The sequence below is a fragment of the Haemaphysalis longicornis genome, unplaced genomic scaffold (genome assembly GCF_048455015.1).
Source record: "Haemaphysalis longicornis isolate Haplotype H1 unplaced genomic scaffold, Haemaphysalis longicornis Haplotype H1 scaffold_10, whole genome shotgun sequence".
NCBI classification, from domain to species: Eukaryota; Metazoa; Arthropoda; class Arachnida; order Ixodida; family Ixodidae; genus Haemaphysalis; species Haemaphysalis longicornis.
In genome coordinates, this window is record NW_027526204.1 from 105,812,780 (window position 1) to 105,827,580 (window position 14,801).

At 45.9% G+C, this 14,801-nt stretch overlaps 1 protein-coding gene across 2 annotated transcripts in view; it reads right to left on the reverse strand.

Annotated features, from left to right (window-relative positions):
- LOC144159045 (voltage-dependent calcium channel subunit alpha-2/delta-3-like) overlaps positions 1-14,801 on the reverse strand; it is a 163,592-nt gene that overhangs the window by 54,628 nt on the left and 94,163 nt on the right. For both annotated transcript variants that reach the window (XM_077690290.1, XM_077690289.1), the window contains exons 2-5: positions 9,761-9,842; positions 9,550-9,660; positions 4,575-4,634; positions 3,431-3,608 (exon numbers count right to left, since the gene is read on the reverse strand). In XM_077690290.1, the coding sequence (XP_077546416.1) occupies positions 3,431-3,608; positions 4,575-4,634; positions 9,550-9,660; positions 9,761-9,842 (431 nt within the window). The remainder of the gene's footprint in view (positions 1-3,430; positions 3,609-4,574; positions 4,635-9,549; positions 9,661-9,760; positions 9,843-14,801) is intronic.

A 14,801-nucleotide genomic window follows, 5' to 3' on the forward strand; every position in this document is an offset into this window, starting at 1 on the left:
AGAAAGAAGGACGACGAAAAGGGAGGAAGGGAGTAGCGGTTGAAACTTGGGCTATCAGCAACGCGTTCTGCAGAAACAGGGTAGAAAATAACCGAGTTGAGGCGTTTATCACATCGAGTTTCATACTAATATACACTAGAGGGAAATCTGGCGCCACTGTCTAGGGGAGCCGCGCGTCGGCGAGCGTTCCGGGCAGATACGTTCCACTTGTCCTTGGCATGGCTCATGAACAGGCTGAAAAGTTGGCTCTGGCCGCAAAAAAGCAACAACATTACTGTAGAAAGTTTATCAAATTTGTTTTGTTATTAAAATTGAACCTCCAAAAAGATTAATTTGTCAGCTGATTACAGAGAAGCTTCATGCACGACGAACAAGAAAAACATGCTACCCTTTCTTGTTGATTTTGCCTTCGAGACAAAAAAGAAGCCATATAGCTAGCTAAACCAAGTAGGCGAGGAACGTCGCTAGCGGCAAAGGCGCCACCCACGGCGGCCCGCGACTGCAGCGACAGATTTCCCTCTAGTATATATTAGTACGAAACTCAATGGTTTATCAGACACAGCAAGACTTTTCAGGCTGTAATTATTCCGCGCCGAATCGACAGCTCCGAACGTAGAAACGATGCGTAAATTCTGAGGTTGCGCGCAAGGCTACTTCCGGGTAGAAAGTGCGTCAAACCTTCGCAGAAGGTGCGTCCAATCGATCCTCAAGCCTTCAAAGACCCAAATCGCGAACAAAGAACGAACCAAAGCGACGATTTTTCGCGCACTAAGTAAACGCATTTACGAACGACCTAAATGTATATCGATACCTGGTTTATGAGGTAAGTGTTGTACTCCGTCTTCGTGATCGTTGCACGATATCTCTTATCTAGAGCCGTTCATTTTTAGCGATTTTCAGGTAACCGCTTTGACGCAATGGAAGAACTCCGGTTTCACGCACGCGCCGCGTGTCTGGAGATGTTATCAGAGCTTTTCGGTCGACCAACCGGTCTACGTGGAAATGCATTAGTTCATTGACAGAACACCATCGGTCCCACAAAAAAAAGCTTTCGCTTTATAAATACGCAATTAGGCAAACTTGTGAAATGATTCGAAACTAGTGGTAAAGACCCCGAATTGACTGTGGTGTTGGATCTCGTTAGCCACGCGCGTAGTGACGGTGTCTCATCTGACTTCCTGACACCGAACTGCCAACGTTCCTGTTCGTTTCTTTTTTGTTTGTTTGTTTGTTTGTTTGTTTGTTCGTTCGTTTCTTTGTTTCTTTGTTTGTTTGTTTGTTTGTTTGTTTGTTTGTTTGTTTGTTTGTTTGTTTACCGGACTGCCGTCATTCTGTTTCTGAGAAGCGAGCTAACCTAAATCTTGATGAACCTGTGGTTTCCATTCACTTTGTCTATCTAGTCAAAGTGGAAAAGTACGGCTACAACGACTTTCTTACGACGGGACGCTTCCGTACCTTCAAACGTATGAGTGTTCGCTTTCATGAGCAGCGTTGCGCCCCACAGATAAACTGTTTTCAACAAAGATAATACAAGCTCCGCTGTCGGTAGGCGTCTTTTTTGTATGCTGCAGGAAAATTTGATTGATTGATTGATTGATTGATTGATTGATTGATTGATTGATTGATTGAAGGATTGATTGATTGAAGGATTGATTGATTGATTGATTGATTGATTGATTGATTGATTGATTGATTGATTGATTGATTGATTGATTGATTGATTGATTGATTGATTGATTGATTGATTGATTGATTGATTGATTGATTGATTGATTGATTGATTGATTGATTGTAAGGCTTAACGCGCCGACGCAACACAGGCGATGAGGCGCGCCGTAGTGGAGGGCTCCGGATTAATTTTGGCCACCTGGGGACCTTTAACGTGCGCCGAAATGTCGTACACACGGGCGTTTTTGCTTTTCGCCTCCGCCGCGGCCGGAATCGAACGCTGTAGGAAAATCTGCGCGTGAGCTCGTATTGAGAGTATTTACGTTATTGTAGAATAGTAAATGATTATTCACATAGTCACCATGTTGTTGTCTAACGATGAGGTATAATTCCCCGCCCTGCCTTTGTCTAAGTAGGTGGTAATTAACAGAAATCGCCTAGTTCCAGCGTTTCCAAAGTTCAGTAAGTCGGCTTCTTCAAAATACACCCCACACTTACAGGAAAACATGCTTTACAAACAAGAAGCAGCGTTCCTTGAATTTAGTAAGTAGGCTCTGTAAACACTCCCCACGTGCTCACAGGGAACCCCGCTTTACAAGCACCATGTACCAAAATGTGTATTTATTATTCTTTAGAAAGACAGGAAGGTCCACCAGCAGGCGTAAATTGTCTCGCCTAGGGGCGGACACGGGAACGCCTATATAACAAATTGTTTAGTGGGCAATCACGACTGATGACGACTACGATAGATACCATTATCAGTTTCACCTAAACGATTCCCCTTGAACCGAAAAGCGAATTCAGGTCTCCCAAGCGTAAAAACAATCGTTTCTGTAAGCTCGTGCTCTCAAGATCCGTCTCTGTTACCAATACTCCGATAGAAGCGGCCCCTGTTTAAAAAAAAAACATCGTCTAAAAAAATACGACGCAGAAAAGCGTCCCCTCGTGAGTTACGATTGGTTATATCGAGCAGATAATCGGTGAGGGGAATTCGAAGTTCCACTTTAGAAGCGTTAAACCTGTACTCTGAAAGTTTTCCACGGCCTCATTTCGTCTACACGTCTCGCACTTTTTATGTGCTTAGCCGTAAACTTTCCCGCTTGATAAAAAATCAGGGGAATTATTGCAGCAGATGTCCGCTGGACGCATGCTGCTTTTTGGTAAGAATTAAAATACAGTTGCCTCAGTATAACGAAATTTGTTTTGGCTTTTCGATATTTTGGACCAGTTTGTCCAAGGCTGACGGCACAATTAATAAATGTGTTCGATACGTTTCCCCCTTCTCATTAATGAAACGAGATTACAGCGAGTTGCATTAACCTCAGAAGCAACAACAGACGACGAACAGGTAACATAAATTCGCCTGCTTAATAGTAATTAACGTGCCGAAGGGACACCTTGTCTACGAAGCACGACGGAGCACAGAGTCACGGATTAATTTGTACTACCTCCAATTCTCCCCCGTCAGTCAAAGTACGGTACACCCGGATGTGTGCTTTTATTACTTCGCTTCCATCAAAACTCGGCGTCTATTGCAGGGAATCTAACCCGTTACGTCGTCCTCCATGACACCCTAGGTCAGTCACTTGATTCCTAGAGACTGGTTCTAGGGGTGGGATTGGGTTGTGGCCAAACGTTTTCACTGCTGCGCTAACACATTTTCGTGTTACATAACATTTAACATTGAAGAAATTTGATATTCTGTGATAAATCTTAAGGAAACGACAGCAGGGCAGGAACAATAACGGCGTGCGGTGCTCACCTTTGCCGTAAATGTTGGTGGCAACGTGCAAGGCGCTGTAGGTGAAGTTGACCTCGGCGTCGTCGAAGCGCCGGTCCTGATGCGTCTCCATGGGCATCCAGTCATCTGGTTCGTCATCTTCTGGTGGCTTGAAATCCGTGTTAGGCGGGTACAGCTTCTTGGCGTTGAAGTAGCGAAACTGTGACCCCGACAAGGAGTGGAGCAACGATTTCCTCTCTATTCCCTTTTCATGGCTACCCCTAGCTGACAACTTCTAGCCAATTTAGCTGCTTCTGTGCTGCTTGTGAAATCCACCTGCCTCATGACGGTACAGCGCATGCGCTGCGCCTATCGCAACAGGAAATGGAGAGGGTAGCCAGGTCTCACTAAACTAAAGGGTAACTGGCTTCTTCAATCGTTCGATTTCGTATTCAAGCAAGAGCGTCGAATGGTTTTTTTTTAAACTCTCGGAACCACACAACACCCAAATGATACCTTAGAGCACACTCAACTAAGTTTAATGCAAACCACCAAGCCGCAGAGAAAATTTTCAATAAAAGACAAAAATACAATGATAGCTTGGTACAGTAAAAACAGCGGACACAGAAAAAAGCCGCTGTTTTCATTAGGTGACAGTCCACAGAGCAAGGAATTGACCCTTTTCAGAAGCTATAGACTGAGTGCTGGTTTGGACGCGGTATCAATGAAGTAAAAGAACGAAGGAGCCACATGAGATAGAAAGGCGGCTACATAGTGCAAAAATTGACGGCTTTGTTATTAAACAAAACATCATCAGAGTTGACGGCATATTTAATAGTGAGGTCTCGGGACACCTGCGTTGACACCTCTAAACATTTCCCAGTGTTCGTTCAAATTGTATTCCCGCGAGTTGTCTGTCGGCTTTGCTATCGGCTTTTACATTTTTGCGAACGGTGTCGCGTTTTAGCACCTCAAACAAAATGGAATATGCAGGTATTTTTGCGACAGTTTGCAAAGTTGATGACATTGCAGCCCTTCGCTTAATTTCTAACCAAGTAAACTGCTGCGAACATTGGTCAAGGTTTGCAAACCAAAACAAAGCCCAGTGTCTGGTAACAAATTCTCTTTTTTTACTTATAGCTCGCCAAACTCGAGCAGCGACAGCTATTAGAGAAAGCATACTTACGTCAATATCTGTGCTATATTTGTGGTCTTTGGCGTTTTTCTCCGCTTCTTGTATCAAAACCTGAAGAAGGCGACGAAAGAACGAAAAAAAAGAAAGAGAAAAGGATAAAGTTGGCGAACTGGGTAAGCATTTCCTATCCTAATAGGTGCTCATAAGTTTAGAGTGCAGCATTCTAGTCCCATGGCGAAAACTAAAAAATTAAAGCCGTTCTACTCAACGCGAAAGCTACCGGAAGTGCAGAGCAGTGATTTGCCATAATGGGCTGCAGCGCCGTTATCCACTCACTCCTACCACCCCATGCAATTCAAATTTCCCGCCTTCGCAGTGCTCGTACGCCCCCTGCCTGAAACAGCGCCAACTGGAGTTCTGTTCTTTTTGTGCTTTCTTTTCCTCTCGCACGTTCCAGCGTTGCACCGCCACTTTTTTTTTCGCTTACTGTCGTAAAAACCAACCCAACGAGCATTCCTAACTAAATGAACGCGGGCACTGCCGGTTAATTACGTATACTTTGCCTAAAATGTACCTACCGTTTCTTTGCGCTCAACAACGGGGAGATGTTTGACAAGCGCCAGCGGTTCACGAGTTTCAAACGTTTATGAGTATATAAACCTCTTGGCTTTCGAAGCCTCTGGGTTACACGTCGTGACGACAGCCGCTACGACGAAACGTCGTGTGGCTGCCCTTGGGTCCAGCGAGCGATCTACGACGACAAGGCGAGCCCCAAAAGTGTTCTGCCCTTAAAAAGCCGACAAAAGGAGTCCCCGTGACAGAACCACAAGCGTCAAAGGCATCTAGAGTCGCCATGCTTTGTTCCGTTTGCCGTTTCCTACCGTAGCCGTTTCCTACCGTAGCATTGGGACGTATGGCGGTAATTGGGACGTATGACGGCGAGAGGAGAAAACGGCGACAGGCTACGTCATAACCCACTTCGTACAGAGGAACCATACTTTTAGGGCCAGCGCTCCAGGGCTATACGTTTCCCTATGGAGGGCTAACGAGACCCAGTCTGGAGCATTAAAAGCAAAGTATAGTCACCTATTTCCAAGTAATGAACAGGGGCATGACAGGTTATGCAAAAAGGTTTCTTTGAAAACTGTGCAGAATGCTAGATTCTAGACTCTAGACTTCTAAAACAATTCTATAATCCTTGCTTTTTCTGAGTGACGGTTCAAATCACTTCGTTGGAAATAATCACCGCTGCCCGACTTGTGCCCAAGTTCAAAAAGTTTCCTCAGTTTCGAACTGTTTGCATCACTACTTTCCCTTATTGTTTTCCGATGCAATGTTACGTGCAACGTTTTTAGCCTGTCCAGCACTCACGCTTGGCGCCAGACTCGTGAGTGGCCCAAAAACGAAGCTACTTGTTATGTCACCGGCATGTTCACAAGCCCTATCCCGTAGGAGACCGGGCCTGTTTGAGGCACGTTTGACAGCCGAAACCTACCTAAAGAAGGTCAAAAGCATCCTAAATGAAATAATAACACTCAGTACCGACTCAAAACAGAGAAAACAATAAGATTTTAAAAAAAGCAATCATTCACATACGCTTACCGCGACAAGTCTTCGCTCAGCTAGCTACGGGACAGTTGAAACCGATGTAAAGCTGAACCACCCAAGTTAAAAAATATTCTCAACCAAAACTGACCTAAACACGGATAAAAATCACGCTTAAAGGACGCTTAAAGCACGCTAATGTACACAAATATTAAACAGCAGCAGCAGCAGCAGCAGCAGCAGAAAAAGAAGAAAAAGAAAAAGAGAAAGAAAAAGAAGAAGAAGAAGAAGAAGAAGAAGAAGAAGAAGAAGAAGAAGAAGAAGAAGAAGAAGAAACCGACATAAAGGAGATCAAACCACTGAAACCACAAAACAAAGTACAAAACAAGAGTCTGAACTGGCCTAAATGGAACAAAATTACACAAAATTTTGTATATAATGGAGAAATCCGCCATAAATAGATACCACGCGCGATAAGATAAATGTGTTTCGAGTAAAACAAACAAATAAAAAGAAAAAAATGGGTCTCGTGGAACGCGAACCTGATCCATTCGATTGATAGTAGAAACGTAACATCTATGCAATGAGTCCAGGCAGCCCGGGTTCGTTTAAACAGAGTACAAGAAGCACGCGGTTGTGTGCTCTAGCGAGCCCATAGATGGCGCCAGGCATCATGGCCCCCCTTCGAGATACGGTTTGTGAATGCGCCGCCCGGACAGGCCACGCTGCACGATATCACACCTAACAAAGCGGGGCAAGGGTTGGAGTACCGCTGTTTCTTGCTATCCAAACTAAGCATTCATGTTTGATAAGGTAACTGAGTGACACTTCTAGTAAAGCTCTACACATTTCGCATACATTACGCGCCAGCGAGAAGGCAGTTATTAAACTTCGCGCGCTCTGCCACACGATGAGAGCCAGTTGAAATCGTACGGTGAACATTAGGGCGTAATTGCGAAACGAAACAGCGCGTGTCATTAACGAGCGATCGGGCCGACCTTTGCAATCCCTAAGGCGATATAACGGTTGCCCTTTCACACATATTCCATGAACGAAGCTGCTACCGCGATCTCACTCCGCTCTTTCTTTCCTCGCATTATAATATCATTAGAGTGTTTCTCCTCCAAATTTACTGAGAGCGAGATAAAACAAGGTACGTTATTTTGTGACTTTCATTTTCATGTACCTCGGCTAAGCCTCTAGACTGCGCCGCATTCTGAAAAAAAATAATAATAAAGCTTCCAAGACGATACCAAAGGCTAGCTTAACATGAGCAAAATATTTTAAGAAATGTTTTAGAATACACACGCGTGTCAGCTAATTAACCACAACGAATACGCAGTACAGGAGAGAGAGAGAGAGAGAGAGAGAGAGAGAGAGAGAATAAACGTTCATTTGAGCCCAAAGGGTAAGTTAACGGTTGTATGCTCGACCATTGCGGCGGCCACACTCGGCGGCCATTGCCGTCGAGTGTGTGATCAGCTTCCTAAGCTCAGGAGACCACAAGTCCGCGCAGATGTCCGTGCCCGTTACACAATCCACCATTATCTTCCTTCGTTGTTCGAACGCACGCCTCCTCTGGTTTTTCCCCCTTACTATCATTTCCAATGTGTACGGCAGCCAATCTGACTCTTCTCTGGTTAACCTCCCTGCCATTCCTGTACTGCTTTCCGCCCTTCCTCCCTACCAACAAACAATAAACCATCTCAAAGCCCTCATCATACCGTCGTTCGCCCTACAAACGCGAGACCCTGGGCGAACGCATATCGAGAGACCGTCATTGCCCATATATAGCACGTCGTTCCAAGCAGCGCACAGCAGACCAGCGCGTCCTGCCCCCTGTCCCGGCCGTAATATGCTCGGGCTGGCACGCACCGGCCGGACGGCGATATCGCGCCCGGCCCGGCTCAGCGCAGCAGCCGTGTTTGCCCGGCAGTGATCGGAGAGCTCGCTCGTGCGCACCGCTGCGCAGGGCGCGTGTCCGGAGTACTGCCCGCGCGCTGCGCGTGTTCCCGGAGCCGAACGATTCGACCGGAAGGCTCTTCGTAGTCACCCCCGTTCCCTCCCTTGGGAGCACCTGTATACAGATGAGCGCTGAGGACAACTCGGAAAGCTGACAGAACGGGCGTGTGGAAAAAAAAAAATAAAGGAAAAACCGGACACGTGTCGTATAGATTGCCCTCGTTATTGAAAGTCGCGCGGTTAATAGCAAATCAGAATGCTTTGCTCGGACCATGGGGCAGTGCAGGAAAGTTAACCAGGCATGAACTTTAAGGAGACTACGAAGACAAAACACAGGTTTATACAGGCTGCTTTATGTCGATAACAGTTATACCGATTTTATCGCAACGAATATTCGTGATGCTGAGGAAAACAGATAAAGCGTTGGTTTTCCCCCCGGACATTTTTCCGGCAATTTCTCTGTGACGTCACGGAAACTCGTCTATTCTATTGGCGGCCTCCAACCGAAGGTGCTGCCAAGAAACCTTACTGAGCGACCGTAGTGGGGTGTCTAGTTGCGTTTGATCGCATCGCTTGAATGCTAACGCGAAGTTAACACACTGACAACCATGTCTTTAGTTCTGGCCGATATCACGTCACTGTAGCGCGAATTTCGAAATTGTTTTTTTTTCTGTTATTAAAAACCGGTGTGTCCAGAGTGCCACGGCTAGAGTGCCGTCCGGAGACATTTGAATATTCACGACAGCGCTGGCAAGCCCAGAACGTCTGCCGTTGTGGTATAAAGGTTCCGCCTTAGCTTGTTGTTACTAAGGGCATTGGTTCGAGTCCCGGATCTTTCCTCCTTTATTCTCTTTTAGATTTCTGGTGTGATTTTGAGATTGTCGGCAACGAAAGCGCGGACGCTGCCGCCCGGTTGGTGCATCTTTCCTCTTTGTTCTTCATCTTTCCTCTTTTATTCTTTTTAGTTTTTTGTTTGATTTTTAGATTGTCGGCAACGAAGGTAGCCGACATCCTTTTACTTCCTTCCTTTGGTTTTAATTTTAATCTTCATGGCTTACGTTAGTTGTAGTTGTTTTAAATGATCGTTTTGTTCGTTAGTTTGGTTATGTTAAGTTAGTCTAGTTTACCTTACGTTACGCTACGTCGCGTTAATTTAGGGCGTCACAGTGCCAGACGCGGCATTTTTCATCGTAACGCCGGTGGACGTCGCTATAGTGGAGTACTTATCGTACCGTCAGACGACACTCTAGACACAGCCATTAAAAAAACGTCTTGCGTGGCTAAGATGAAGCTGAGTGATTTGTCAAATGGTAGTCGTTTCCATCTTCCCGTTTGCTATACGACACGTGGGGAAAAGGAAAAATGGGTGGGAGGAGCAAAACAGCAGAAGAAAGAAGGTAGAAACAAAGCTCCGAGACCCACGGTTACGCAAATTGACATTCGTGTTCAGTGACTGTTCAGGTAGACGAGGTAGAAATAAGTGGGTAGTGATGAACAGGAGGGGAGAAAGTGCTCTTACCTTAAGAGACTCCGTCTTGGAGCTGACCAGGTTCCCCAGATCCCTAAGCATCTTCTCGGTCAGATGAGCGATGTCCTTGTGATGCGGCTTCGCCTTAAACTCCTCAAAGTTCTACGGAGAGAAGAAAGGAGTGCAGAGTCTGGAGATCCGGTCGTAATAACGAAATCATGTGTAACTAAGGCTTTCGCGATGATGAGGAAGGTGTCTTCACCTCTTTAATCTCGGTGAAATTCGACGCAAATAGACTCTGGTTGGAGATTTCTGTGCCGAAGCGCCACGCCCAGTTCCGCACACTGCAAAAGAAGGAGAAGGAAAGAGAGGAGAGAACCATTGAGAGATTTTTCAAGTATCGCGACAGCACGATGAAAATGCGCAGTGAAGTCTGATTCATTACAAGCCAAGAAAATGCTTCTCACATCTTTGTCTTAAACAAACGAAACGCCGCGCGTTTCACCTGTTTTACTGAGACCCCCCCTTTTTTTTTGTCGACACCTTCAGGTGACGCTCTTATCACCGTGGCTTTCACGGAACGCCACTTCGTTTGCTACGAAGAGATGAAGCTGCACGGTCGTAACATGTTAAGCTCCAGCGACAAGGGAGGTAACTAATTTGAGAGAAAAGTCGACGTAATTCATATAATCATCCACCATGCCCTGTGCACCGAGGCTTGGTTTTGCCGATTTACGCCTACGCCCTCTAATATGAAACCTCGGGCACATACGAGGCATTCTGTCAGGTGTAGAATGAGTGAGCGCCAGTACGAAGACCCGTTGCTTGTCCCTGGCCCACTAAAATTAGTCATTCTCATACCTATCATCATCATCATTACGATGACAATCATAATCATCACGAAAACAGCGCCCCCTTCCTGGCCAATTTCCCTCAGTAGGTACGGACCATTTGACTGACACTATTAGTAAGATCAACGAAAATCTAATCACGGTTAATAATAGGCGGCTAGTATTCACCTCGATGACGTAAAACGGTTCGCTTTACTGGTTACTTCGGTTTATATAACACTGCTAGTTCATTTCAGGGAACACTGGAGGCGGATTCAGATACGGGTAAAGGCAACCCAGCGATAACAGTGGCACACATTCGGGCTCGACACGACCATAATGGAGAGTGGCGCGCACTGTAGAAGCTGCCATTCGCTTTATCCGATCTTAGGAGTACTTTCTCCCTCACCTCTTCCCTTCTCCTCCTCCTCCTTTCCCCTTCGTCCGTACTCTCTCGACGCGTCCCGTTGTCGCTCAAGGTTACGAATAATTTCCGCCAATGGCTGGCATTCGGCGGTCGCCTTCCCGTGATGCGTCGCGCGCCAGCGCCGCACACGTGCACGGCGTGGTATACTTCCGCGCGGAACAGGAAGTAGCGCAGTGGTGTGCTGCCAGGGAATAGCCCAGCATGGGAGGCGCCATCATTTCCAGCGACGGCCCGCCGTTCTCGCCATTCATCGGGATGCGCAACTGAGGGCACAACCGGAAGGGACGTGCACCGGTATTTGTGAAGCCGACCCGGTGGTGTTTATAGACGCGTACAACGCCGTGGGAGAAAAGCAGGTGGTGATATTAAAAACGATCGACAATTTTGGCGACAACGGAACGAAAAAAAGAAGGCTGACATTTCGTCTCTGCCGCTAATCCGTTTTTTTTTTCTGACGTCTTCTGCCCTCCATGTTTATGTCTTTGGGTTCCGTCTGCTGTAACGCGGGTCCTTTAGATCGGCTTGTTCACACGACGTGACATGGGTGACTGATTCAGGCCTATCCTTACCGAATTACAGCCAGTTTCAGAAGTTGATTTTCGTATATAATTCTCACAAACAGACTACGACCGTTTATCTCCGACGCATGAGTCCGAAACAGACGGAATCTAAACAAGAACACTCTATATCCAGAAGAAACGTAGATCAGACGAATTCGGTTGTTGTTACGTAGCAGATCTCGGCAGGATTAGCTTTGCTGACCTTCGCTCTGTGGAAAACGTAATCACCAGTTCCTGCCTTCTTGCGCACTTCACGGGTCACAGTAATTCGCTCACAAAAGTAGGTAAAGAAGAAAGCAAACACAAAAATAAAGCAGAGGCTTTGGCTATCGGTCTAAATACTTGTATTAATTCTCAAAAGCATTCAATAAAGCTCCCTTGTAATAAAAAGAAGAAAGCAGAGAACATGAGGAAGAAGGGAAGCAGAAACAAACCAGATGGGAAAAAGTGGACGATGAAAAAAAAAAAAAGAAAACAGAGGCCGAAGAAAAGGGAATCGAAGAAGAAGCTGAAGGCGAAGTAGAAAAGGGAAAGCAAAGCACAGCTTATGGAAGTCCTTATTTTGTCTCTGACAATTCTTCCGAGTTCTTTATTCCTCCCCATCTGTAATTTTACGTTCCAATTTTTTTTTCTATTCGCTCTAAGTTACCTTTAAAATTCCCCCGGTAGTGAGGTAAGATCTTTATTTTTCCAACAACTGATGATTCGCCGAACCTTTCAGTGGGTCTGTGCATTCTTGTAAGGATTATCATCATCATCACATGTTTTATACCAAACGACTGGTAGTGACCCCTGTATAGCGATTATAAAAAAGGTGAGCAAGAAACGCAGCGTCTAGAGTGACGTCCGACGGCGCTGTAGCTCGGCGCTGCAGGCGTGGCTGGAGTGCCGTCCGACGACATTCCAATATTTAAAACTAGGCTAGCACCACCCCAGGCGTCCGTCGTTGTGGTGTACAAACAAATGCATCAACCCAACACCACCAGACAGCAAAGGAAGAAACAAATTATCCCTACGCATTGGCCCCCATTCAGATCCCCACACGTGTTCTTTGTCACGTCCGAATTTTTGTAAAATCTCCATGCATTAAAGAAAAAGAAGTCGCTGTGGTGTAAGGGTTCCGCCACAGCTTCTTGGTGCCATGGACGGTGGTCCGAGACCACCTCTCGCCTCTTTTTCATCTTCAAATTGATTTATAGTTTTCATGGCTTAGATTTGTTTTTAACGTTTTAAATTATTGCTTCGTGTTCGTTAGGTCAAGTTATTGTTAGGTTAGGTTGATTTGGACTAGGGTACCTTACGTTAGGTAGAGCGATGTAGTTCCAGGAGCGGCATTTTTTCCGAAACGCCGGTGGACGTCGTTATAGTGGAGTGCTTATAATGCCATCGGGCGACACTCCAGACGCAGCCAACAAGAAAAACCGCAATATAAGAGCGAGAGAAAAAAGGGAATAACTATGACGAGAAAAATAAAAAAGCCAAGGGGCGTGACGAAACAGAGAGGGGAAGAAATTTAAAAACACTTCGAGAAGGGAATGCAGCTGTACCCGTGTCGACAAACTGAAATCGATACAATCAATCAGAAACTGGGGCGTAACCAGTGGTTTCCAATACCATAAGTGCGTTTTCAACTCCCACTGGGCACGTTGCGTACAAAGAGTATATTGCTTGTACAATTACAGCAATCCAAATTTTCCCAGGTGCACGGCAGGGAGTTAAATTACTTTCACTATTTTTTTTTTCTTGCTGGTTACTGAACCAATGTAGACGCACTTGAGCGGGAACACAAATAACGTTGCAGACGCTCTCAGCACTTCGACATCGACAGACGAAATGTTTGATCGCTTCAGTTGCGTCTGCCCGCAACCCGGTATTCGTTGAAAAGCTTGGCTGTCAATTTCTGCACTTGACAACACTGGAAACGGCCACAGACAAGGCCGATGCGCCACGGACATGGCGCGGCTTGGGCTACTGTGCCCGCACCCCGAAGACAAAAAAAAAAGACAAAAAAAAAACGCTCGCGTACGTCGTCTGCTCCGTTTCAACCAGATTCTCAACGGTCTTGTCAATAGATATGTTATAATTCGCCCTTAAATTGGACCCGTGGCATTACTTTGCCTTCGCTGAGGTACAGTTTGTAACGTGCAACACAGTCATGTGCACGGACAAGTACCGCCATCCCGCGGAGCTCGCCGTAACCAGTGACGGCGCACTCACACGGTTGCCTGAAGGCTCGCCTCGCCTGTGAATACAAGCTATACACTGATTACGCATGCTACAGGTTGTATTTCCTCTCTCCTTCCGCGAAGCAAAAAAAAAGGAAATCATAAGCCATTCCACTCTAAAGGAGGACGAACGCCGAAGCTTTTTGGAGGACGATATAAACGTCACCAAGAATTTAGGCGGATGGTATGAACAAATATTATCCCTCTTGACCATTGGCAGCTTTCAAGCCTAAAAAAGACATTTCGATTTCGAGTATAGTGAACTTGAAAATGGTGTTTATTGGTAACTGATCTGCCCATAAAGCAGGGCCCGGTGATGAGACTATAAGCTTGAGGTCTAAGTCAAGATTTGATCTTTAAAAAAAGTGCACATTAAGAGAGTTTAATAATCGCGCATCACAGCGCAGTGGCCAGTGAGCGCAGCGCTCCGTTAATAATGGGGCTATCTCCGATCGGCCATAAGTATTTCGGGCAATCAAAACACTACCAACCTAAAGTGAGGGGGGGGGGGGGCAAGCATTAGCAAGGAAAGTTGCCCGTTATCAACTATTCCGCTCAAAATGCATACCCGAACGATGAAACGTATAATTCCGAGGTCTAAATCTTGTGCTGAACAGCGTTACAGTATACTAGAAGAGAGAGGTGTGTCGTTCGGGGCCGATTAGGGGGGTCCCTATTGCGATGAAAATTTCTGCCGAGGAACTCCTGTTGTAAGGAGCGCCCCTGGCGGTCGCTGCGTACCAGTTCGTTTCAGAAGCTTTGTTTGCTAAATTAATCCTATTTTAATGCCCTTAATCATCTTATTTCTTTGTTTGATGATATAAAGTTTTATAAAAAACCCGTCAAATAACTGTTTAGTTTGATTTAAACACTATAGGTGGCGCTGGGTACAAGAGGAGTTCCCTGGGGAACGCGTGCCCTCCTAACAATTTTTTCAACGCAAAAGCGACCCCACGCTCTGCATTGGTTTTTCCCCCGCACGACACACCTTATCTTCTAGTACACTGCAACGGCGTGCTGTTTTGGTGGCGACTGCGTGCTAATAGCACACGCACACCGGGTCGTCCGTTTTCCAACACTACCTTTCAACAGAACGCTTCGCGCTTCAGAGACACGTGGAAACCCAGAAGACGTTTTTTTTTTTTACTTTGTACATGAAAAATAAATAATGCCCCAATTATACAAACTTCGCTTAAAAAACGATTCCCCCAAAAAATGGTTCCGTAAAAGGTCATACATAAGTCGGATTACTACTCTCTTC